The 26,119-nt window shown below is 42.2% G+C and overlaps 1 protein-coding gene and 1 pseudogene across 2 annotated transcripts; one reads left to right on the top strand and one right to left on the bottom strand.

Annotated features, from left to right (window-relative positions):
- Window positions 1-296: 296 nt before the first annotated feature.
- LALBA (lactalbumin alpha) lies at window positions 297-2,191 on the bottom strand (the record flags this gene model as incomplete). The annotated part of the gene is made up of 4 exons (XM_082666925.1): window positions 297-545; window positions 1,026-1,101; window positions 1,579-1,737; window positions 2,062-2,191. The coding sequence occupies 4 exons, from the start codon at window positions 2,189-2,191 to the stop codon at window positions 485-487; spliced, it is 426 nt and encodes a 141-aa protein (XP_082523051.1). The 3' UTR covers window positions 297-484.
- Window positions 2,192-16,003: 13,812 nt separating this feature from the next.
- LOC309829881 (olfactory receptor 11A1-like) lies at window positions 16,004-16,806 on the top strand (annotated as a pseudogene). The gene has a single exon. The product of its transcript is annotated as an olfactory receptor 11A1-like (transcript).
- Window positions 16,807-26,119: the final 9,313 nt, after the last annotated feature.

Genomic DNA, 26,119 nt, shown 5'->3' on the forward strand with positions numbered 1-26,119 from the left:
TAGTACCCCTCCACAGTTTTTTAATACGCTAGGTGATCAATAAATGTTCGTTGAATGGAATTGATACAGAAAGAAATCTGTACCTTTGAGTTATTGTAAGTTCAGCCTATTTCCTCTTTAGCAGAGATGAAGGTGGCTATGACCCATGGCCATGTCCACCTACTCACCCTATTTCCTCCCTCTCCCTCCAGAAAGAAAATACAGCCAGCCACTCAAAATCAGGCCCTTTATTCAGGATAGAGGTAGAATCCACTGTTGTAATGAAAGTGCCACTGGGGGCACTGAGCAAGGGTCAAAAGTCCAGAGCACCAGTCACTCATCCCTGGAGAACAGTCCTTGCAATAGCCCAATGGTGTCACTACAGGGCTCAGGGCTCAGAGACAAATTAGCTTCAAGGGGGTACAAAGAAGCAAAACGAGGTAGCCATAGGGGAGAGGAGATCCAGGAACATAAAAAGGGCAGAAGCAGCAAAGACAGCAGGTGTTCACCACTTCTCGCAGCGCCACTGATCCAGCTTCTCAAAACAGAGTGCTTTATGGGCCAACCTGATCATGAAGAAAGAGACAAGGCAAGTTGACTGGCCGGATCTTAGTTCAAACTTCCATCTAGCTTTATCCCCAGGAGGGACGAGGTGGAAGAGTATGGGTGAAAATTACACTTTCCTAGCCAGATGCCAAGGGACACTGAGCCACCTAGTGGAGTGAGGTCCATTTTTTTTAACTCCAAGAAAATTGTAGGGCAGTGGTACAAAGGGCTTGCTTTAGAATTAAATATTCAAATCCAGGTGAAGGAGATCCTGGGTCTCAGCCCTCTATTAGGGAACACTTGTTAGGAAAATTGCTAAACAGGAGTGGAGTGAGTGAGGCTTGAAAGCTGAAAACCTGAGTCTGTTGGATGAGTTTTGCTCTGAAGACCACATTCCAGCTTAAATACCAGGAAACAGAGAGAAAGGGGGATGATGCTGGGACTAAAGGGGTGAGAAGAAGGAGGAGAAGGGTAAAGCAGAAAATAGAATGGGGACTCACCAGTAGTTAATTCCTACATTATCCAGAATCTTCTTGACACACATAATGTCATCAGTAAGGTCATCATCCAGGAACTCTGGCAGGAGTTACAGGGGGAAAAATGAGAGAGCTAAGTATTACCCAGAAAGGTAATGAGTTTCCCTCTTGCCTGGTCCTTCTTTGATCTAGAGGCTTATGCCTGTTGCCTTTCTATATGATAAATCCAGTACAATAATGCCTCCCCCTAGGTAAGGACTCCCTTCGCTTCTCTGGGGGCATCTCTAGAAGAATTATCAACTTCATCAACTGACTTACTCTGAAAATGCAGGGTATTAGACTTCAAGATCCCCAAACAGTTCAAATCATCTACGTGTGAACTTTAAGGGACTGTCTGGGGATTTGGTGATAATGAAAAATTCTGACAGCCTCTTACTCAGTACTATCAGTTGAAGTCCCACAGTTGATGTGGCGTCCAAGGCAGTGAAGTTAGAGGTGCGCTTGACGCCAAAAAAGGAGATTATCCCAGGAGTAGGCTCCAATAAAACACAGGAACATGGTAAAAGTGGTCACTCACTGTCACAGGAGATGCCACAGATGTCCCTTGAGTGAGGGATCTGGTTGTCTCTGCACCAAATTTTATTATTGATCTGGAAAAGTCCATATTCTGTGCTGTCGTTGTTATTTACTATGGTTTGTGTGTCACAACCACTAGTATGAAATACGGTACAGACCCCTGAAAGAAAGATGAAAAAGAGATATCAAAGGGATGTCCGCATATAGCATAAATGTGGACAGACAGAAAAAGGCTCTCCAGCCAATCTCCAAATACGGCCGACCACAGAGTATCTTGATAAGATTAAGAGTTCCAAAAACCAATCAGACAATGGGAGAAAGGAGAGACAGGTGAATAAATGTAATAAAAGAGTAAACAGATGAGCAGATAAGAGGATTATTAGATAATTGAGTTAAAAGTAGAGAAAAAAAGAGGCGGAAGAGAAGGGTGGGGAAGACAGAAGAAGATGAAGCGTGGAACAAAGCAAGATAGCAGGGAACTCACATTCAGGCAAAGTGACGCCTCCATAGCCATCCAGGTCTTTCAGCCTCTGGAACAACTCACATTTTGTTAATTGTTCGGCCTGGACGGCATGGAACAGGATGCCCACCAAGAGCAGAGAGACAAAGGACATCGTTTTGGCTGCTCCCAGGATTCTGAAATGGGGTCACCACACAACTTCACCTCCTTTTATTTGTGGAGAAAGCCTCAGGGGTCCCGGCATCAAGCCCTACATCCAGGAAGAGGATGAAGAGAGACTGGTCATGCCAACAAAGAAACATTTAGCCTGCCAGCTGCCTTCGTAATTTCACCCCATTATTCCCTTCCTTCCCAGAATCTCTAGACCATACTAGGTATTGTTACCTGTCCAGAGAGAGTTACAAGCATGATCCTGTTTCCCATTTGGCTTTGTTTATACCTTTATTTCTTGTAGTGTTGGTTCTAGGAAGCAGGATGTCCCCAACCTACTTCAGGAACAAAACAGGCCTCAGGGGTAATACGAGTGAAGCAATTCGAAAACACAAAAAGGGTCCATGGCCAACTCCCGCTTCTCCTTAGAGAAATACAGAATTTGGGAAAGGAGTGTATATCATCACTCGTCATGGTTCCAAGATCAGAGCTGCCACTTGCCCAGTCGACCCAGGCATGAAACAAAGGAAGAATTCCTTGATATGCCAGTTCATGGCTGAGGGCTCAGGAATAGAGACAGAATATGGCAACATAGACTGAGAATCAGATATAACGTGGACCCAGAGACTTCCTATGTCACGAAAATGGAGAACTTGAAAAGTGTGTGTGACAGTATCTAGCTACCCTATGAGCTATTATCAGCCTCCCCACACCCAACCACCACTACCACTAAATTGTAAACCTAAAAGTAATAACTTGTAACAGACTTGTTCATAAACACATAAACTTGTAGACAGCTTCAGAGTTGGCCACAGAAGGTTAAGAAAAGAGTGACCCAAGCCAGTGGGAAGACTGGACTTCCAGCACTTGAAGGTTGGAGTAGTACATATCTAGAGCCTATAAGACAAGATTCTGGATCTGAGCTTTCGGATCAGTGTCCTTGAGCAGTAGAGTTTAGGATACTAGTTCTGATGATTCCTTCAACTTGCTGGCATCAAGCTTCACGTCACGGTGCCAATAGCTGTTAGCTTCCTTCATGCAGGGGGTCATTCTCTCTACCTCAATGTCTAAACCTGATTTCTTTTTTTTTTTTAACATCTTTATTCGAGTATAACTGCTTTACAATGTTGTGTTAGTTTCTGCTGTATAACAAATGGAAACAGCTATAGGTATACATATATCCCCATATCCCCTCCCTCTTGCGTCTCCCTCCCACCCTCCTTAATCCACCTTGTAGGTGGTCACAAAGCACCAGCTGATCTCCCTGTGCGATACATTGCTTCCCACTAGCTACCTATTCTACATTTGGTAGTGTATATATGTCAATGCTACTCTCTCACTTCGTCCCAGCTTATCCTTCCCCCTCCCTGTGTCCTCAGTCCATTCTCTATGTATGTGTCTTTATTCCTGTCCCTCCCCTAGGCTCATCAGAACCGCTTTTTTGGTTTTTGTTTTTAGATTCCATATATATGTGTTAACACACAGTATTTGTTTTTTTTCTTTCTGACTTACTTCACTCTGTATGACAGACTCTAGGTCCATCCACCTCACTACAAATAACTCAGTTTCGTTTCTTTTTATGGCTGAGTAATATTCCATTGTATATATGTGCCACATCTTCTTTATCCATTCATCCAATGATGGACACTTAGGTTGTTTCCATGTCCCAGCTATTGTAAATAGTGTTGCAGTGAACATTGTGGTACATGACTCTTTTTGAATTATGGTTTTCTCAGGGTATATGCCCAGTAGTGGGATTGCTGGGTCATATGGTAGTTCTATTTTTAGTTTTTTAGGAACCTCTATACTGTTCTCCATAGTGGCTGTATCAATTTACATTCCCACCAACAGGGCAAGAGGGTTCCCTTTTCTCCACACCCCCTCCAGCATTTATTGTTTGTAGATTTTTTAATGATGGCCATTCTGACTGGTGTGAGGTGATACCTCACTGCACTTTGCATTTGCATTTCTCTAGTGATTAGTGATGTTGAGCATCCTTTCATGTGCTTGTTGGCCATCTGTATGTCTTCTTTGGAGAGATGTCTGTTTAGGTCTTCTGCCCATTTTTGGATTGGGTTGTTTGTTTTTTTGATATTGAGCTACATGAGCTTCTTGTAAATTTTGGAGATTAATCCCTTATCACTTGCTTCATTTGCAAATATTTTCTCCCATTCTAAAGGTTGTCTTTTGGGTATTATTGGGTTTTTTTACTATATGATTTTTTTATTGAAATATAGTTGACTTACAATATTATATTAGTTTCAGGTGTACAACACAGTTAATTCAATATTTTTATAGGTTATACTTCATACCAAGTTATCATAAAATATTGACTATGTAACAATTGGCCAATTTTAAGCCTCCTTTTCTAAAGTTCCTGTTCATATCTTTTGCCCATTTTTTTTTTTACGTTGTCTTCTAATTAAGTTGGAAGATCTTTTGGTATATACTAGATCCAAGTTCTTCTTCAGATATATTTATTGTAAATATTTTCACTCAATCTATGGCTTGCCTTTTTATTTTCTTAATAGAGTAATTTGAATAAAAGTTTTTTTTATTTTGATCAAATCCAATTTATCACTTTTCTTTTTTATTTAATGCCTTTTATAGCCCAACTTAGAAATTTTTGCCTACATACTCCAAGTCACCAAGATTTTCTCCTATGTTTTTCTCCAGAAGTGTTATCATTTTATATTTTTCAGTTAGATCTATAACACCTTTGAGTTAATTTTTGTGTATGGTTTGAGATAGGAGTCAGGGTTTGGTTTGGTTTTGTTGTTTTTTTCCCCAATACGGACAGTTGTTCTATAAGTTTTTTTATATATACCCAGTTGTTCTAGAACATTTGCTGAAATGACAAACTCTCTTCTCCCCAATGAATTACCTTGGCATCTTTATCAAAAATCAATTGAAAATGTATGTGTCCATCTATTTCTATACCTCTTACTTTGCCTCCTATAGTGGAAGCATGGAGTCCTAACCACTGGACGGCCAGGGAATTCCCTCCTCCTCTGAATAACACGGATGAATTTTTGAATATTAAACAAATTGTGCATTCCTGAAATAAACCACACTTGCTCATGGCACATAAGCATATTTGTATGTTGCTGGAATTATTTTGCTAAAATTCTATTGAGGATTTTTGTGTCTATGTTCATAAGGTACATTGATCTGTGATTTTCTTCTATAATGTCTCTGTTAGGTTTTGATATTAGGATTATTCTGGTCTCACAAAAAAAGTTATAAAGTGTTCCCTCCTCCTCTAGTTTCTGAGAGAGTATCTGAAGGGCCAGTATTATTTATTATTTCTTACTTAAAGTTTTATAGAATTCACCAGTGAACTAATCTGCATCTGGAGTTTTCATAGTGGGAAGGTTTTCAATTGTGAATTTAATTATTTTGTAGATATACAGCTATTCCAATTTTTATTAATTCTTGTGCCAGTTTTGGTCACTGGTATCTTTCAAATAATTTTTCCATTTCATTTAAATTGTCAAATTTATTGGCATAAGTTTGTTCATAATACTACCTTTTTATTCCATTAATATTTTAAGGATCTGCAGTGATTCCTCTTCTTTCATATTAATAATTTGTGCTTAATCTGTTTTTAATCAATCTAGCTGAATATTTATCAACTTTATTGATATGTCAAAGATCTAATTTTTTGCTTTGTTGATTTTTCTCTATTATTGGTTCCTTTTGTATTTCATTGATTTCCACTATTTCATTTTGTATTCCAGTATTTCCTTTGTTCTATTTCTTTAAGTTTACCTTGCTCTTCTTTATCTAGCTTCTCGAGGTGTAAGCTTAGATTAAAATTTTACAAGTTTCTTTTCCTATATAACCATTTAAAGATATAAAGTTCCTTCTAAGCACTGCTTCCACTGCATCATTTTGATATATTCTAATTTCCCTTGTGATGTCTTCCTTTACACTTCAGTTATTTAACAATATGTTGCTGTAGTTAATAATACTGTACTGAATACTTGAAAGTTGCTAAGAGAGTAGATATTAAAAGTTCTCATGACACACAAAACAATTTTTTGTAACTATGTGTGGTGATGAATATTAACTAGACTTACCATGGCGATCATTTTGCAATATATACAAATATCAAATTATTATGGTGTACACCTGAAACTAATATAATGCTACATGTCAATTATATCTCAATTTTTTAAGTATATTGCTTAAATTCTAAATATTTAGAGATGTTCCTAGATATTTTAATGCTATTGATTTTTCTTTTTATATTCAAGACCCATTTATTCTCTAGTTCTGCCCACATGGAGACACCCTCCTTGAAAAGGGGTTGAATCCTTCCGTTCACTTTAACACCTTGTGCTGAAAACACGTGTTCCGAGGTTTCAACTATGAAACCTTGTGCTGAAAACACGTGTTCTGAGGTTTCAACTATGAGATCCACATTCATAAAGCACTAATTCTTAAATCTCATCTAGATTTCTCCCCTTGGATGGCGGGAGATAACCCAAACACAGCAAAGAACAGCTCAGGACTGTGGGCTTTGCTCGCCCGGAAGACCTTGCAGCGCCCCTGGCCAGCTGGCTGGAGCCAGGATTAGGGCCCTGAGATGAGGGGCACCTGCTGGCTGCCGCCACCGCCCCCATCCCCAACTCCTCTCCTCTTCACTAGGCTGGCTGTCACCTTTAGTTTCCCTGGAGTTTGGGGATTCCAGACGGTCTCTGCTCACACTTCTGTATCACGCCTGCTGCCTCAGCACTGCTGATCCACAGCAAGGGGGAAAAGCACACAGAACTGCTTTTCAACACACCAACGTTCCACACAGAAGTTATTTTATAAGCCTGCAGGTTCTTTTTCAACAGAGGACATTCCCAAGGCCATGACTTCCCCCGGCTCCCCACTGCCCTTGCCAGCAGACTGGACTTGCGCGGTTGCAGTGCTGAGTCGGGCACCCCCCCGACCCCCCACCCCACCCCGCCACCGACTCCACTCCAGCACACTCCCCTGGAGAACTGAGGACGGTGCCCTGGCCTCATCAGCAGGATCTGTCCTGAAGCCAGTCCTAGAGTGACAAGAGCCACACTTGCAGGTCTATTCCACTGACCAGCCGCACAGGACTGAGCTGGGCCCACTGACCTTGGTCTGGGTTGTGTTGGCTGGTCATTCTTGCCTAGGTTCACAGGCCAACAGCCGTCGTCCTTCCTCTCCTGCTCATCACTGCACCAGCGGCTCACTCCTACCTGCTGCCGTCACACGCCTGGCAACCTCGTGTTCCGGGGCCAGCCAAGAACTGAGACCCCAGGGCTTCCCTGGTGGCGCAGTGGTTGAGAGTCCGCCTGCCGATGCAGGGGACGCGGGTTCGTGCCCCGGTCCGGGAGGATCCCACATGCCGCAGAGCGGCTGGGCCCGTGAGCCATGGCCGCTGAACCTGCGCGTCCGGAGCCTGTGCTCCGCAACGGGAGAGGCCACAGCAGTGAGAGGCCCGCGTACCGCAAAAAAAAAAAAAAAAGAACTGAGACCCCAGCAGGCCCCTAGTTCCCAGCAGGCAAACACCCCATTAAACTACTGCTGCCTAGCCGTTTCTCGAGGCTTCAGAGCCGGGAAAGTGCGAAGAGCATAGCAAGCCGCAGCGCTCCCAGCCCCAGACCCACAATGCTCCGCGGAGGCACCGGAACCTCGTCGCACCACCCCCCACACACAAGCGACCTCTGCGCCCGCCTGTCCCGCGGACCCGGGCGCACCTCCGACCACCGCGACCCAGGACGGAGGCGCGGGGCGCGGGGCTCGGCCAGCAGCGGGCGCTGGGGCGGGCGGGGACCCGGACTCCGGCCCCAAGGCCGCGCGGACCCGCCAGGGCCACCTCTTTCCCCGCCGCCTGGAAGAGCAATGCTATTGATTTTTAACTTACTCTCCTGTGGTCAGAGAAAATGACCCTTTTATATTGTATATCTACTAACATAGATTTATAATGACTTTTTATGCTTTTGTTCTTTAAATTCTATACCAGATTTGAAAATGATTTACACACCTACATTACCATACTATAGGATTCTGTATTTGTCTATATATTTACCTTTACCAGAGAGTTTTATGCTTTGGTATGGCTTTGTGTTGCCGTTTATCATCCTTTTGCTTCAACTTGAAGGGCCTTCTTCCGTATTTCTTGTAGGGCCGGTCTAGTGGTTATCAGCTCCTTCAGTTTCTGTTTAGCTGGGAGAGTCTTGATTTCTCTGTTTTTGAAGGACAGTTTTGCTGGATACAGTATTCTGGTTGGCAGGTTTTTTCTTTTAGCACTTTGACTATATCATCCCACTCCCTCTATCTTGTGAGGTTTCTACTGAGAAATAGGATGATGATATAGTAGGAGCTCCCTTTTATGTGACAAGTCATTTTTCTCTAACTGCTTTCAAGATTCTCCCTTTGTGACTTTTGGCAGTTCGGTTATGATATGTCTTAATGTAGGTCTCTTAAGACTGATCCTACTTGGAGTTTTTTGAGCTTCTTGAAATTGTATGTCCAATTCTCTCCACAGATTTAGGAAGTTTTCAGCACTTATTTCTTCAGATAGGCTCTCTGCCCCTTTCTCTCTTTTTCCTCCTTCTGTGACTCCCATAATGCATATGTTGCTCTGCATGATGGTGTCCCATAAGTCCCTCAGGCTATCTTCATGTCTCTTCTTTCTGTTTTCTTTTAGCTCCTCTGCCTCGGTAATTTCGAAACTCCTAAATTTGCTGATTCTTTCTTCTGCCTGGTAAAGTCTGCTGTTGAGTCCTTCTAGTACATTTTCCAATCCAGTTATTGTATTTTTCAGTTCCAGAATTTCTGTTCGGTTCTTCTTTATAATTTTATCTCTGTGTTGGTATTCTCATTTTATTCATGCATCATTTTCCTGATTTCATTTAGTCGTCCATCTGTGTTCTCTTTTAATTCATGAACATCTTATGATAGTTGTTTTGAATTCTTTGTCTGGTCATTCACATATTGCCATTTCTTTAGGGTTGGTTTCTGGAGGTTTAATCTGTTCCTTTGAATAGGCTATGTTTTTCTGTTTCTTTGTGTGTTGTATTATTTTCTGTTGGGACTTAAGCATTTGAAAACTCAGCTACCTCTCTCAGTCTTTGTGGTCTGGTTTCCACAGGGAGGACCTTCTCCAATCAGCCCAGCTAGAGAATGTGGAGTCCTCTCAAGCCTTTTCTGGGTATGCATGCTCTTTGGGTTTGCACATGTCATCTCCTAATTAAGAGGCTTACCAGTTTCTACTTAAGATCTCCTCCTTGTGTCTGTCTGCAATACTTCAGCCTCTCTGGTACTGTAGAAAGTTGCAGTATTGGAGTTCCACCTAGTGTCTATCTGTACAGACTCTGGTGCTAGGCCAAGCCACCTTGATTGCCTCTGTTCTCTATGACCTGACATCCCATTCCTCTCAGTGCTTAGACTCGGGTAAGACAGAAACCAGTCCCTTGGCAGGAAGAAGTCAGGAGTTGGAGCTTTCCCTTAATCATGCCAAGCCACGCTGAGGAGAAATGCTCTGGTGAATGAATGCAAGAATTTTCCTGCTGGGCTTCATGCTTGCCTGGGGTGAAGAAATTTCTCCCTCTGTCTCTCTTTTTTAAACACAAAATAGCTTTTACCACTTTCAGGCCAAAAATAGAAATATTTATTTTCTGTTCACCCCTGTTTACGGTCTGCTGGCCTCAAAAGATTAGACATAACAATTAGTACCCATTTTCAGGAATGCACCTAATTGGCATAAGCTTTCAAATCTGAGGTGTTCACTTTCAGAAAACCACAAATGACTTATTCTTACGAATATCCACAGTTCTTCCTCTGATATAAGAAATGAGGACTTGGGACTTCCCTGGTGGCACAGTGGTTAAGAATCAGCCTGCCAATGCAGGGAACACGGGTTCGATCCCTGGTCCGGGAAGATCCCACATGCCGCAGAGCGGCTGTGCCCGTGAGCCATGGCCGCTGAGCCTGCGCGTCCGGAGCCTGTGCTCCGCAACGGGAGAGGCCACAACAGTGAGAGGCCCGCGTACCGCAAAAAAAAAAAAAAAAAATGCTAGGTGAAATATTAGGATTAAAATTTTATGTATGATGATAATTACAACTATATAAAGAATGCATATTAAAAAAACTGGAAGGAAAAAAATTTTTGGTGATGGAGTTATTTTAATGTATATGTGCTGTTCACATGTTTTTATTGCCATGATCCAAAATTAGTCTTGAAAGACAGTTGGCCTGGCTATCTAACTACCTTCATGAAGGATGACATAGGATGATCAGTAATTCCAAAAGCCAAACTTTATTTTTATTAAATATCCTCCAACATCTTACTGGATCAAACTAACAGTCTTTAAAAACAAAAAACAAAAAAAAACTAACAGTCTTATTGAGAAAATTAGTTCATGTAGTTGCAACAAGTTTATCCTGAAGAGCTCACCAGGAAGTTTTACTGTCATAGTGAGGTATTGTTAAGAGTGTTTTATTGAGACTTTGTTAATGACTGAGGCCATTGTTTGATAACATCCACTTTATTTATTTTTTCCAGGATGAAATTTTGACAATAGGAGGCAAGTTAGGGTACATTTCATGTATGTCTGTAGATCTGTGTGTCTGTTCCACCATACTTTGGAGGTAGCAAGCGTCTGAAGATAGTTTTTATGGACCAACTTAATCATATTTCCAGGCCAACCCATCACAGTTTTCTTCTTTTCCTTAATATCTTCTATTTACCCTTCTCTATTACCCAAAGGCAATACTGTGGAATGTCAGCTTTGAATTTGGGCTTCACCAGTCACTGATTGTATGATCCTGGACAACGTACTCAATCTCTCTATGCTATACTCACCTGATATATGTAAATTGTAGATAATGATAATAACTACCTCCCTCAATTCTTGTGAGGCTTCAATGAGATAATTTTGTAAAACTCTTATCAGAGTGCCTCACACATAAGAGATATTCACTAACTGATCTCTTTTAGTATCGTTATTTTGTTTTCTGGTCTTAACACGTCCTCCTCTTTATATTCTCTCCATTCATTCTTGATGCTTGTATCAGTTAGTTGATATGAGGGACACAGGAAGCTAGTCCTGTGAAGATGAATTTTTTCCCAGGCAGGATTTCTGCATTCAGGAAAGCCAGCTCTGGACGAAAGAGGTTTCTGATGAGGGTAACATGTATCCATCATCAAGACGCAGGTAACTGAAAGTAGTTCAGATAACTCCGCTAACCAAATTTTGTTTTGTTCATTGCCTTATACCTAGAGTCTAGAACAGTGTCTGACAGGTTATAAATACTTGGTAAGTACAATATTTCTTGAATTAATTAATGTATGGCACGGTTTTATACAAAAACTAATCTAATACCTAGGAAACAGCATGTAGACCCTTCATTTCCACTTTCAACTCACAGATAACACTTCAGGGGAAAAAAAGCTGAAATTAAACTTTTAAACACAAGTTGGATACTTTTATTGCTATTATCATAAATTCTACATTAATAAACACTGGACTTCCTTTCTACCTGGAAAAGTCTCTTATTCTGTTTCTCAACTGGCATCTCTCTCAGGCTCTTTACAGCAACCCAAGACTGAGGCAGCCCTATTTACTCTCAGCTACTCTCTCAAAAACAATAGTATAGTTACTTCCTTGCAAGTCACCTTTTCCTCATCCAAGTCTTTCCACTCTGCCTTTCAGCTGTCAAAGTAAGACACTTGTGCAGTCTCCTCCAGGAGGAGCCATTCTAGTCTGTTACTAGGAAAAATCCAACCTCTGCTGTGGCCCTGTGCTGTCTTCCTTCTGGCCTAGGTCCCCTCTCTGCTTTCATATGGAAGGAACTCAGTGCTATATTCCTGCAGCAAGGTTTCTTCTTTGTATCTGTCATTTAACTGCATTTTACTATCTACCTGGACTCTCTTTAAGAGGACTGACCTGGTTTATGTAAATCTGTGATGTTAAAAACTATCAAACTAAACAGAAAAAAATATCTACAGAATTATATCGCTGTCAGCTCGATGCTTTGTGACCACCTAGAGGGGTGGGATAGGGAGGGTGGGAGGGAGGCTCAAGAGGGAGGGGAGATAGGGATATATGTATACGTATAGCTGATTCACTTTGTTGTACAGCAGAAACTAACACAACACTGTAAAGCATTTATACTCCAATAAAGATATATTTTTTAAAAAAGAATTATATGGCTGTTTTCTCCTGCCTCCTCCCTGTTTAGAGATTAAAGCAGGACCCAGGTCTTGACCCATGCCAGAGTAGGAAGACTGCTAATCTAGCCCTTAGAGGTCATACTCTAGATAATCCGTCCCAATGATGCAAGAACAAATGATAGCATACATGCATTTCACATTGGGGTTCATTCTGAGTATCAGATATTTATTAAATAAGTTAATATTTGTTTTATGAATTATAAAGTATTAAATGTTGGTTTTAATCGTGGATATTCTTATGTCTTTCCAGTTTTTCCCTATCTCATAAGGAAGAGGTCATTAGATTTGAGTGAAACATATGGATGTGGTTCCTGATGAATGAACCAAAACATTTCCCTGGAACAAAAACATAGATGCAGCTGATCTCGTTGACTCCAAGATACATCTCCTCCTTAGGGAGGCTTTTCTTCAACCCCCAGAAGGGAAGGAGGCTGTCTTGCTCTAGAAAAGGCAGTAGTGTCCATAGCAGCATATATAGAATAGGGTCAACAGCTTCCATGAGTACCTTGGAGTGGGGAGAAGCCAATACCATGGAGCCTTCATAGGAGAGAAGCAGAAAGTCCACAGATCTGTAAGCTGGAAGAAGAATTTAGTCCAGGGGTAAGACAACCAGGGGAGAAGGCATTGACTCCAAGCCCAAAGCAGGTCATGTCCCCTCTCTACTGAACCTGAGTATCTAGAATTTATCTGGGCCCAGACTACCCTCTGCCTCCAGAGAGGACCACCTCTGACACAACCTAAACAAATTCGGAAGCATGCCATATTTTTTTTAATGTCTTGTGTTTGTTCCAAGTACTTCCAATGAATGGGGCCCATATTTGCCAACAAACTTCTAGAGGCTCTAGGAAGAAACTTCATTGTCCCCACTCTTACCCTCTCTTAAAGTGAGCCTTACCTTATTTTCGTACCCCAAAAATCATGCTGTAAATAACAATTGTTAGCCCCATAAGAATCCCCTCTGTGAAACCAGCACAGGTAGGTGGGTATGGGGTTTCTACCACCACCACCCCCATGGTCCTTGTTCTGCCCTCTGAGCGTCTATGGGATAATTATAATCCCTCTTCTTCATAAGAATCCCTCCAATATTGAAAACAGCTATCATCGTCTTCCATTAGTTTAGTCTTTTCCAGGTTAAACCTCTCCACACTCTTCATATGTTCCTCCTACTTTATACCTACTAAGTCCTAATTCATGATGGTCAAAAAAAAAAATCTCAAATCATTCTCACAGAAGTGGGCACCAAGTCAGGTCTTATCTTTCCTGTAATTTTTCAACTGATTGTTAAAGCTTATCTGCAGAGTTTATATGTGCCCTTGTTAAATTTCATCTTGTCTTTAGCATTCCAAAAGACACGATTATTTTGCATTATAATTCTATCACCTGTAATATTGGTTACCCCTCTTTGATTCGTATCATCTGAAGTTTCATGAGCCATGCATATTTGCTATGTCTAGATAGGTGAATGAAACAAGATCTACAAAACTTTCTCCTTTTCACTAGACTTCTTTCTCAGACTTTCAGAGGGTCATTAATGAATACTTTTGCTATATAGTAAACAAACTAAGAGTATTCTCTTTAAGCTCACAGGCATCATGTTTTCTGTTAAGCTTTACTGAAATCAATATGCCCTTTTCCCACCCCTTTCTCCTGATCTACTAAATTATTTTTTGATCTACTAAATTATTAATACTATCAGTAAAAGACATGTGAAGTTTCACACTGTAATTCGCATTATATAGCTCCTAATGATATCTCCTTATGAGAATTCCAAATGTTCTGTAAAACACCTATTTAAGAATTTTAACAGGGACCAAGGTCAAATTCACTGGTTAGCAAGAACGATAGTAACTTTTTGATCATAAGCATCGATTCAGGGTCCAGATTTGAAACGTTTTGGGTCAGTTGACTGGTTTGTTGGTTTGGTTAGTTTTACTAGCTTCTTCCCTTGCTCCATCTCTCTGCTAAATCTGGAGTCCTATTCCACTCTCATTTCAAGTCTCTCCCTAGTTCTTTCAGAAGTCACTAGTACATAGAAGACAAAATATGTTCAAAAACATATGAAAGTACTCTATTTGCTCTATGTCTGTACTGCCCATGCGACCAATGTGTGTCTGCATGGTGTAAGCTCAAGTCCAGAAGAACAGGTAGGACCAGGAAAAGAACACAAAAACCCTGTGTTCTTGCTGCCATCTGCCAATGTGGAAAGTCATCTTTCTTAACTTTAAAAATGAGAAAACTGGGGGCTTCCCTGGTGGCACAGTGATTGAGAGTCCGCCTGCCGATGCAGGGGACGCGGGTTCATGCCCCGGTCCGGGAAGATCCCACATGCCGCGAAGCGGCTGGGCCCGTGAGCCATGGCCGCTGAGCCTGCGCTCCGCCATGGAAGAGGCCACAACAGTGAGAGGCCCACGTACCGCAAAAAAAAATAAATAAATAAAAATAAATGAGAAAACTCTATGTTGTGTTGGGCTTTCTGGTTTCTTCAGCTTAACACATACACACACACACACACACACACACACACACACACATCTCTTTGACTTCCACCTACAATCTTAATCATGGTTCCATCTCAAGCTCTGAGTAACAATATTCCAATATTCCCTCAGTTAAGGGAGGGACCAAAGATTCCTTCTCTCTTGGTAATCATTTAAATGTCTCTTTCTCTAGCCCAAGCATTAATTTCAGATGCTGAAAGTTTCCATGGCAATTTGCTATTGGAAATTTATTATAATTCATTTATTTATTTTTTCATATATTCCACAAGTACTTACCAAGATCTTCCTGTGTGTTGGTATTATCTTCCTGCAATAACTGAGAGAAAACAAACCACGGTAGAAATTTCTAAAGAATCTACAGTTAGGTGAGATAAGCTGAACATTTTGGCCTGTATAGGGAACATGAGGCAGGAGAATCAAGAAAAGGAAAGTATCCCCAGCTTCCGGCAAACTGATTAGAGACTGGGCAAAGTTTGAAAATGGCTTTACCAACAGTCACCAGGGCACTTGTCCAAGGAAAAAGAATGGCTTCCCAGGAGAGTGGGATCTAGGTTAATTCAGATCTTTCTATATGGCATCTCTCACGGAGTAGATGACGTACATTTTTTGTCAGGATTTCCATCTCATTTTCTTGGAAAGGGAAAATAGTCTGAGATGAGTGACTGCTTCGGGAATGTGCATGACCTAGAGCAGGACCACCTCCCAAGAAGTCCTGGGCCCTCTTCCTACCCTTCCAGAAGAGTTTACCAGGGATGGTTCTCCTGTTGATGTTCAGCGAAGATTGTCAGGTAAAGAGCTGGTTGGAAGAGCCCCATACTGCTCTCTGATATGGACATTTCTATCACTCAGAAAGCATTTCAAAAAGCACTGTAGGATAGTGGTTAGCAGCTTTGGAGTCAAGCAAACTTGAGTTCAAATCATGACTCCACCATAATGACCTTGAATAATCGACTTAAACTCACTGTGTCTCAGTTTCTCTTCTATAAACAGGAGACAATAAAGCCTGTACCCAGTGCTTGCTTGATGAATAAATTAATAAGCCAAACATGGCGTGTGGTCATAATACAGTCTTGGTTAATATTACCTTCCTCTGTTCTCTTGAGGACAAATCTAGATGAGAAAGCAGCCCAGTAGTGACAGCAAGAACCAGACCGCCTGGCTAATCCTAGAGGGCTTTGAGGAGCTGCAACACCTGGGCTTTCTCCCGTTCACCCTCTTTCTGGCCGTCTATGTGGTGACAGTCGGGGGCAGCAACCTCATCGTGCTGGCTGTGGCCTCCAGTCAGACTCTTCACACACCCATGTACTTTTTCCTCTGCCGCTTCTCCCTGCTGGAGATTGGCTATACCTCAAACATCGTGCCTCAGCTGTTGCAGAGCTTCCTGGATGGGCGGGAAACCATCTCGCTGGTCACCGTCTGGTCCAGTTCTACTCTTTTGTCTCACTGACTGCAGTTGAGTGCCTGCTACTGCTGCCACGTCCCATGATACTACTTGGCCGTCTGCCACGGCCTTTGCTATCCTGCCCTGATGAGCAGCTGGTTGTATGGCTGCCTGGAGCCTAGTTCAGTGGCTTCTCCTTCTCTGCCTTCACTCTGGCCCTGGCAGCCCCTCTGCCTCTCTGCCCTGGCAGCAGGGAGATGGACCACTACTTCTGTGAGTTTGCTCCAGTTGTAGGGCTATTCTATGGGGATGTGGGGGTCATGTGGGGAGCTGGAGCGAGCATCTCAGGTTTCCTGACACTGGCCCCCTTCCTGTGGATTGTGGCATCCTATGCCTTCATTCTAAGCGCTGCGCTGCGAATACCTTCAAGCTATGGAAAGCAGAAAGCCTTCTCCACCTGTTCCTCTCACCTCCGAGCCTGGAGATCCAGCCTGAGAGCCGCAGGTGGACTCCACTGGTGCTCTGGCGCCCTCTAGTGGCCATATGCTGTAATGCGAACTCTCAGCCCTTCCTCCTGCCTCCCTCCCCAGCCCTAGGGGCTGCACTGGCCTTGGGCACCTGCCAGCCTGATTTCGTTCCTCCTCTCCCTCTAAGTGCAACGAAGTGCCCTACAGAGGTTTAGGATCTCTTGGAGAAAAGAAAAGGATAACCCACCATCTAAAATGGCACAAGATGTTTGCAAATCATGTATCTGATAATGGTCTGTAGCCCACCAGCCAAGCCCCCTGCTGCCCAGTGGGGTACCTGCGTGGCCCCTCCCATCCCAGGTGATAAGGGGATTTCAGGCCCCACAGCACCCGAGGGGTGGGCACTGGTCATCCTCAACACCCTCAAGGAGTGAGTGCTGGATTGTTTTGAACCCAGATTACTTCCGCCATTTCTGCCATCAAAGGCTGGGGGCTTCCTCATGCCTCCGGAAGAACACACAGTATTTGCAAGTCTTTGAGAACCAAGAGAATAGTCTTCACTTTTCTGAAAAGTGCATCTTATTATTTCACAACAGTGACCGTTTTCAAACTGGCTCCCAGGGGTGCCCTTCCACTCTTCTTTATTTCTCTGAAAGTGGCCATGGCGGTTTGGCTGTCCCCCATCCCCACCCCATGTGACAAGGCCAGTGGGGCCAGCTCCTGGTGGCCCTTACCTTCGCTGGAGATTAACCCAGACTCTCAACCTTAGATCGAACGTGACGTCCCTGCTGTTCCCTGTCACCACTTCTCATCTCCTTCACCTGTCTCGTTTCCTCCAGCTTTTCAGTTTCAGAGTTTGCTGACTGTCACCACTCACAGTCCCCGCAGAGTCCAGAGATTTCTCCTCGAAGGGAAGGTTCTGGAGAAATCAGAGGGATAAAGAGTGCGGCCGATTCTTGCCTTGTGCTGATGCCCAAGAGGCTGAAGAGTGAGTGTCTTCTCGTTAGAATTTTTAAATCCTCCAAGTAATAGATCATTTGGGAGCATCCTGTGTCCTCCTGCTCGCTCTAATAATATGTTGTTCCTAACTTTTAATGAGGGAAATTCTTTATCTCATAAATATGCCAACTGGGAGATCCATTTTAAAAATGGTATTGAGGTAACTCCAAGCGTTTACAAAGAATGAGGACGCAGCATCCTGTGTTCAGACACTGGCTGAGAGTTTCCCGCCTGGAGCCTGGGGCCCATCGGAGGGCGGGACAGACAGGACCCTCCTCCCATGGGTGGGCCTCCTCAGGAGCATCCCAGACGTGGGCCCACCTCATGGTAAATTCCTCATTCGGCCAGTGGCAGGTAGCTGGCTAGAGATGTGGACAAAAGAAAAGTGCCCAGCAGCCTGGGATCACCCCAGGGCATGGCCTCAGGAGCCTGGTCCAACCCATCAGCACCTCTAAGGAGCAACACATCTTGGCAGGAGCTCTTCTGGTCTGGGATGTGGCAGGAAAGGAAGAGGGAAATGTGCTGGAGAGGGTGGCAGAAGACCTGAGAGCTGGCGTTCTAGCGAATGGCCACTAGAGGGCACCAGAGCACCGGCGGAGCCCACCTGAGGCTCTGGGGCCTGATTTCCAGCCTCGGAGATGGGGTTGGCAGACCCCAAAGAGGTGCCCAGAGGATAGGGGTTGATTACCGGACGCCTCTGACTCTCCGACCCACATTGTCTCGCCTCACAGAGGCGACAGAAGTCTTCCTTCAGCATCTGACGGGGTCACTTCCAGCCTGGTCGAGTGGCCCAGTGGCCAGACAGCCTCACAGGCTGTCTGCGGTCTGACTGCCTTTTGTTTCTCCAGAGGCAGTACTCTGGACCCAGAAATACCCGGCTTGAGTCTTGTGCTTGCAGTTTTCAAGCTGCAGGCCTGCATGAGTGGTGGCATGTGGAAAATAGGGATGGTGGACGTGAACTTGGAACATGTAAAAGTGGTGGTATTTTGGTGGGCAGGCTGTGTTCTTCCCTGTGCCCTATTTCTGGAGAGTTCTCCCCAAACTTCCTTCTTCCCTTTCCAGCTGAGCCTCTCCCTTTTGTCCCCACACCCCTGCTGGATGGAACAGACACATGCACCCCAATGTTCCTAGCAGCACAAGTTACAATAGCCAAGACATGGAAGCAACCTAAGTGTCCATCAACAGAGGAATGGATAAAGAAGATGTGGTATTTTTATATATAATGGAGTATTAGTCATAAAAAGGAATGAAATAATGCCATAGGCAGCAACATGGATGGACCTAGAGATTATCATACTAAGTGGAGTAAGTCAGACAGAGAAAGACATATATGATATCACTTATGTGTGGAATCTAAAAAAAATGATACAAATGAACTTATTCACAAAACAGACACAGATTCACAGACATAGAAAACAAACTTATTGTTACCAAAAGGGAAAGGGGGGTGAGGGAGGTTGGGATTAACATACACACTACTATATATAAACTAGATAACCAACAAGGACCTACTGTATAGCACAGGGAACTCTACTCAATATTTTGTAATAACCTATAAGGGAAAAGAATCTGAAAAGGAATATATATATCTGAATCACTTTGCTGTACACCTGAAACTAACACGATATTGTAAATCAACTATCCGTCCATTTTTTTTAATTTTTAAAAAATTTTCAGTTAGTAGGAAAAAACAAAATCTCTTGAGTGTCCAAACCAACATTTGCCTCAGACCAATATCCGATTGTCTAATGAATTCTCTGCAAAAAGGAGACACAGTGAGCTTCCCTTAATGTGGGGGAAAACAACAGCCCCCTTTAAATGGTCCTTCATACTATCTGCTGTGGTTAATGAGCTGAAGGGAAGGTTGAATCACCCGTCCTGTAAGCATGTGTAGCCCATATCCAGGGACAAGCATACACTGGTCCATTAACTTGGGGCCGTTCCATTCGAGTTAGCCTGTCCTTCCCTGTAGTGGGGAATAGGTCACTGCCAGAAGATCTAATTAATGGGGAAAGGAATAAACTGTGAGGATGAACTCTTGAGAACCCCACAGAAAATCCCCAGAGTCAAACTTCACCCACCATATCATGATGAATATCAGTATTCCACTTGTTATTAGCTGTTCTGTGGAAACATTTTAAGACATATTCCATATTGCATTCTAAGGAATTCAAAATGTTTATTACAGTAAAGTAAATCAATCTAGTTATTTTGAACAAATAACTTTTAAATTCTCAAATGAACATCATTGGACACTAACTTTATGAGATATAATTTGAAAAATGGAGAAAAATGGAGCTCTTTGGTGTGTGATTATAGCTGAAGGGCCAGTTTTTGCTACTGAGAGCAAAGGAAGAGGTCCTATAAAGTTCAACAGGAAAACACTGGTGGTTTCAGGATTCAGTAAAGTGGTTGCCCTGGGGGAAATACGTTCTGGAAGGGTGGTCATGGGCTCTGCTGGGACACAGTAATATTTCTTCTCTTGGTCTGGTTCCTGGTTACCTGAGTGTATTTACTTTGTGAAAAGTAATCAAGCTTTACACCTATGATTTTTACATACACCTCAATGGATATTATACTTTAACAAAATTAGACTTCAAGAAAAGAGCTGCTTTGAGGTGGAGACAGGAGTTGGAGTTACACCTGTGGGCCACCTGGCACCTACACTCTGTGGCAAAGAGGTGAGGCTCTTACAAAGGTAGTGTAGGGCACTGGCTAAGAGCACTGGGCTCAGAGCCAGATAGAACGGGATTTGAATCCCCGTTTTGTGGCTCCTGGCTACATAAGCAACAAGGAGAGCAATAGATTAGGCCAGATACGGTCATGGGCCAGACCACGAAAGACCCTATAAAGTCAAGATAAAGATTTTGACAATTGTAAGTATTAGAATATGTTGAGAGATCACCATATTGAGGGAGAATGAATAAAATGGATCAAGAAATTTTATCCAACCAGATGAGTACTGTTAGATCTTTTTAAAAAATTCCTCAAATATATAAAAAAATTTTCCAGAGAAATAAAATTGGAGCTGTGCTTTCATTACATGAAAAGAATACCAACCATTATGCCGATTTTGGGGAACTCTGACATATGTGCTAATAAAAAAAACTAAAAGAACTTGTATAACACCCATTAAGTTCTACTTCTATAGACTTATAAGGCCATTTATCATATTCTCAGAGAATATGATAAACAATTCCACAATATTCTTACTGTAATTGTGAGGTACATAAGAATATAAACATTGATAAAACATGCTAAACCTATATCTTTTAAGTAGTAAAAATTATCTTGTGCTAAACTGACTTTTTTGAACTGATCATCTTTCTTAGGGGCAAGATGAACAATTTAATCAATTAGCCTTGACTACATGTTCTCTGACCTTTCAGTACAAATGCAAGAATAGATCCGATAGTCACATTTCTTTCTTTTTACATTAATTGCTGGGTATGTTTCTCCATACGGAAAAAAATGAAAAAAGTTAATTTTTGGGTGTCATCACAGATAGAAAAGAAAACCTGCTTTTACATTTCCAGTGTCATCACTTCACACATTAAAACTAAGTGACAACTAACACTCCAATCTCACTTTAACAAGCAAGTATCTCGGGTACACTTTAGAACAGGATGACCCAGAGAAATGATCAGTGTGGTGTCAGAGTCCAAGTGTGGCTCTGAGCACTGGCTTTGCCAGTTAGCATCTCAATGGCACTACTAACACATTCTAAACCTACCAGAACCTCATTTTTCGTATCCCTATAATATCACTAACAGTATCTACCTCCTAACATTCTTTAAACAATAAAACAGATAACATGCAGTTGTCTAGCAAAGAGTTGATATTATATACGTTTAATATTTTCCTTCTTTCCCTTGTATATGGAAAGGAAATTTAACAATATCATGGTATTATTTATTCACAATATAACTTTCAAAGTAGCTGCTCTTCTAGGTAGAGTCTTAGGAACTGGACATTAAAGCCACATGATTTGAAGTAAGATGATAAATCTTATTCTTGTTTTTTAATTGATCTATAAGATGAAAGATGATATATACGTTTGCTAGGGCTGCCATGACAAGATTCCACAGACTGGTTGCCTTAAACAACAGAAATCTATTTTCTCACAGCTCTGGAGGCTGAAGGCCCAAGATAAAGGTGATGACAGTTTTGTTTTTTCCAAGGCCTCTCTCCTTGGCTTGCAGATGTCCATCTCACTGCTGTGCCCTCACGTGGTCCCTCCTCTGTACACATTTCTGGTGTCTCTCTGTGTCCTAATCTCCTCTTCTTATCAAGACAACAGTCATACTGGATTAGAGCCCATTCCCACAGCCTCATTTTAATCTTACCTTAATTACCTCTATAAGGGTTCTATCTGCAAATACAGTCACATTCTGAGGGACTGGGGTTTAAGGTTCAACAGATGAATTTGAGGGACACAAATTACATTGTTGGGGGGGTGTAGGAAAAATTTCAATATTTTCAAATATTTAAATGATTTTAATCCTAAGAAGGAACAAAATGATACTTTAATAGAGAAGTTTTCTCCCCTACAGTATTATTTTTTTCCCCTACAGTATTATTAAAGGTGAAAGAGGATGCCTGTGGAAGATGATGTTAAACATTGCTCACTATCTCTGCCCCCGTCCTTCAAAGCATGAGCTTCTCCTTCTCCCACTGCATTTACTCTGAATATTTGGGATAATTTTGGAATAGCACTTACAGCTGATTTAATAAATAAATTACTTCACAGCAAATCTACTGTAGATAAAAAAATACCTCCTAGTATCACATGGACATCTCAGGGATGGCTCGGCACGTGACAGCAGGTGCGCTCTCTGCTTTGGGCTGGTGTTCTTTTGTATACATCTTGTCTTTTTTCTTTTCTTTCAGCTAAGGCTGGGCTTCTTAACCTGACAGCTGTGGGTGAGGGTTAAGAGAGCCCATTGCTTCCCTGAAATGTACACAGAATGGTGTGCGGACCCGTGTCACTTCCCTGTGGAGATGCTTCGTGTGTTTTTGCAGATCATTGAAAGGGTTTTGCATTCTGTCCTTCAATCACTGAACTAATGTTTATTATGGTAATGTTTATTACTATATGCTGGGCACAGTTCTAAATGCTGGTAATACAGTAATGAACTACAAAGACAGCAGCCCTGTTCTTATGGAGCTAACATTCGCAATCCCAAAAAGGCTAGGACGCGCTAATCTAAAGCTTAAGGTAACTTGTTATGGCTGTTCTCCTTGTATCCAAAAATGAATGATTACTTGATTGTCTTATGAATGGAAATCTTCTGAGTCATTTTTTGTTGTTGTTATCATTAAAGTGATTATGGGAAATCATGTTTACTACTAAAATTTTATCTATATATAAAACGACATCTACCTATGCATGCATACATACACACTTATATATTAATTATATATATTTGTGTATACATGTGATTGTACAAAACCTTTTCTGTTTTAAATTATTTCACTACTATGTCTTTCTACCTCTGAAATAAAATGGAAATTTTATATCAGTTTAATATTCTCTTGATGTCTTAGCAATTAAACGGATTTTGCTATCAGAAAACTGGACTTTATTCTCCACGGACTTAGAAAAAAATCAATAACTTACATAGCATAGATATTCAGTACATCTTGGTACAAAGAATAAAAGAGTTGCAGGATAGATGAAAGGGTAAATAAATGACAAGTCTACATTTAGAAATAAAGGGTTTTAAAAGCTAAACTCCTTTGTGGTTATACATACCAAGAGTATACAAACTAGTAATTCCAGGACACCACTTCATGTGAGAAACAAAACTGAAAACCATTTCTTACAGACAGCAGGCTTTTGGCCAGCTTACTTTCTGCAATCTAAGATGCCTCTAAAATGCCTATTATAGAACAAAGGAAAGAACAAACTAGAACTTCCATCATATTTAACCTTGCCTATTATGTAAACAGAAGCCATAAACCCTTTGTGGTACTGGGTCACCCTCTCTCCACAGTACATTTCTTGAACCTAGGGGATATCATTTAGCTTTTTTTTAAAACAACGTTGTAATTACAGGGCTGCTTCCAGAGCCACATGCAAGGGCCTTTGAAGCAGGAGCATTCAGTGGGGCGAAAATCACACTTCTAGACTTGAATAATTTTCTCTTTTCTACAAAATGAAGCATAGCAATAGAATTTTTAAGGAATAAAATTGAAATGTAGCAAAAATTGTTGGAGTCATATTCAAATGAATCGAGTTTTGACTTTCCTAGGTTGTGTTAATTTGCTAGGTAGTTTTAGGTAATCAGATGATAGAGGCCAATAGGCCTATAGAGATATTACTGAGATTTTCCAGAACTCTTTTTTTTAAATGTAATAATTGCACTAGCCCAAAGGAATAGATGACATCCAGAAATAATGAACTATTAAGTGGGCGAGTTAGCGTCAATAGGAATTTCTAAACCAAACTCTGAGCAGGCTACTCTTTTTTTTGCGGTGCGCGGGCCTCATCACTGCTGTGGCCTCTCCTGTTGCGGAGCACAAGCTCCGGACGCGCAGGCTCAGCGGCCATGGCTCACGGGCCCAGCCGCTCCGCAGCACGTGGGATCCTCCCAGATCGGGGCACAGAACCCGCGTCCCCCGCATCGACAGGCGGACTCTCAACCACTGCACCACCAGGGAAGCCCTGAGCAGGCTACTCTTAAGGTAAGAAGTGTCCATCACTCACTCGCACTCGTACAAGAGTACCATCTGCTATTGGATGGTATCACTTATCTCTCTGCAAAAAAAGCAGCCTTTAGGGATGGTAGGCCTGAGGTTCTGGACTAATTATAAGTTAGATGATCTTGCTTAGCTACATTTCCCAAGCAGTTTTATCTAAATTTCCTGCCTGACCCCTATTTTATTTTATTTTATTATCTACTCTAATTTTATTATCTACTCTAACTAATTTTATTACCTACTCTAACTCTTGCCGAGAGCTAGAAGGTACAGTTAACCCACCCCTTGATCTGGGAACAGATGTAGTGGCTGCGCCATCCCATCCGTGGGCTAAATGACTCCTGACAACACTGGGATGTTATCCTCTAAGCAGCGATGGAGATGGAGAATCTGGAACTGGTTTGTAAAGGACAAAGGGTCCCTGAAGAGGGGAGGGTTAAATTTATTGTGCGAAGTGTCTGATACTGCATTTACGTTATAGAAATCAGATTGGGGGAGGGTGTATTTGATTAATATATGGCCATTATAGAAAATAAGTTGAAAATTAGTATTGAATTTACGAAGAAAGGATTCACTGGCCTTTCTTGCAAGGCTACAAGAGCACCAAGATTAAGTGTATCTCCTGAGAGGTAAGATGATGGACCACTTAAGGAGAGGGCCTTGGTACTTTTATTAGTGACATCTTAGAGGTAAGATGATGGACCACTTAAGGAGAGGGCCTTGGTACTTTTATTAGTATCTCCTGAGAGGTAAGATGATGGACCACTTAAGGAGAGGGCCTTGGTACTTTTATTAGTGACATAGGTGTGAAGGGCAAATGGCTTTGGTGACTGGAATATAAGTCAAACCTACTACTAGGGTAGTGTTACAGAATGGTGCAAGCTGGTAGACTAGAGGGTGATCGCTTCAGATCAAAAAGCAATCACCAGGGGGACTTCCCTGGCAGTCCAGTGGTTACGAATCTGCTTTCCAACACAGGGAACGTGGGTTCAATCCCTGGTTGGAGAACTAAGATCCCACATGCCGGGAGACAACTAAACCCATGCACCGCAGCTACTGAGCCCTCGCGCTCTGGAGTCTGCACCTCACAGCTAGAGAAGAGCCCGTGCACCGCAACAAAGAGCCTGCATGCCACAATGAAGATCCCGCATGCCACGACTAAGACCTGATGCAGCTAAATAAATAAATAAATATTTAAAAAAAAAAAAAAAAGCAATCACCGGGGAAGCAGCTGAATTTGGAAGGTCAGAACAGAGGAATTTTCACCAAAGCCTTGTAGTAGCACACCACTACCAAATTCCACTATTAAAGAACTCAGTGACTTGAGGTTATGGGGAGGGGGAAGGGTGAGCTGTGACAGGGCGAGAGAGAGGTCATGGACATATACACACTAACAAACGTAGTAAGGTAGATAGCTAGTGGGAAGCAGCCGCATGGCACAGGGATATTGGCTCGGTGCTTTGTGACAGCCTGGAGGGGTGGGATAGGGAGGGTGGGAGGGAGGGAGACGCAAGAGGGAAGAGATATGGGAACATATGTATATGTATAACTGATTCACTTTGTTATAAAGCAGAAACTAACACACCATTGTAAAGCAATTGTACCCCAATAAAGATGTTAAAAAAAAAAAAAGAACTCAGTGAGGTTGCTGTAGTCAGCATGGACTACGGCTTAAAGTAGG

This window comes from Grampus griseus (assembly GCF_964374135.1).
Source record: "Grampus griseus genome assembly, chromosome: 11".
NCBI classification, from domain to species: domain Eukaryota; kingdom Metazoa; phylum Chordata; class Mammalia; order Artiodactyla; family Delphinidae; genus Grampus; species Grampus griseus.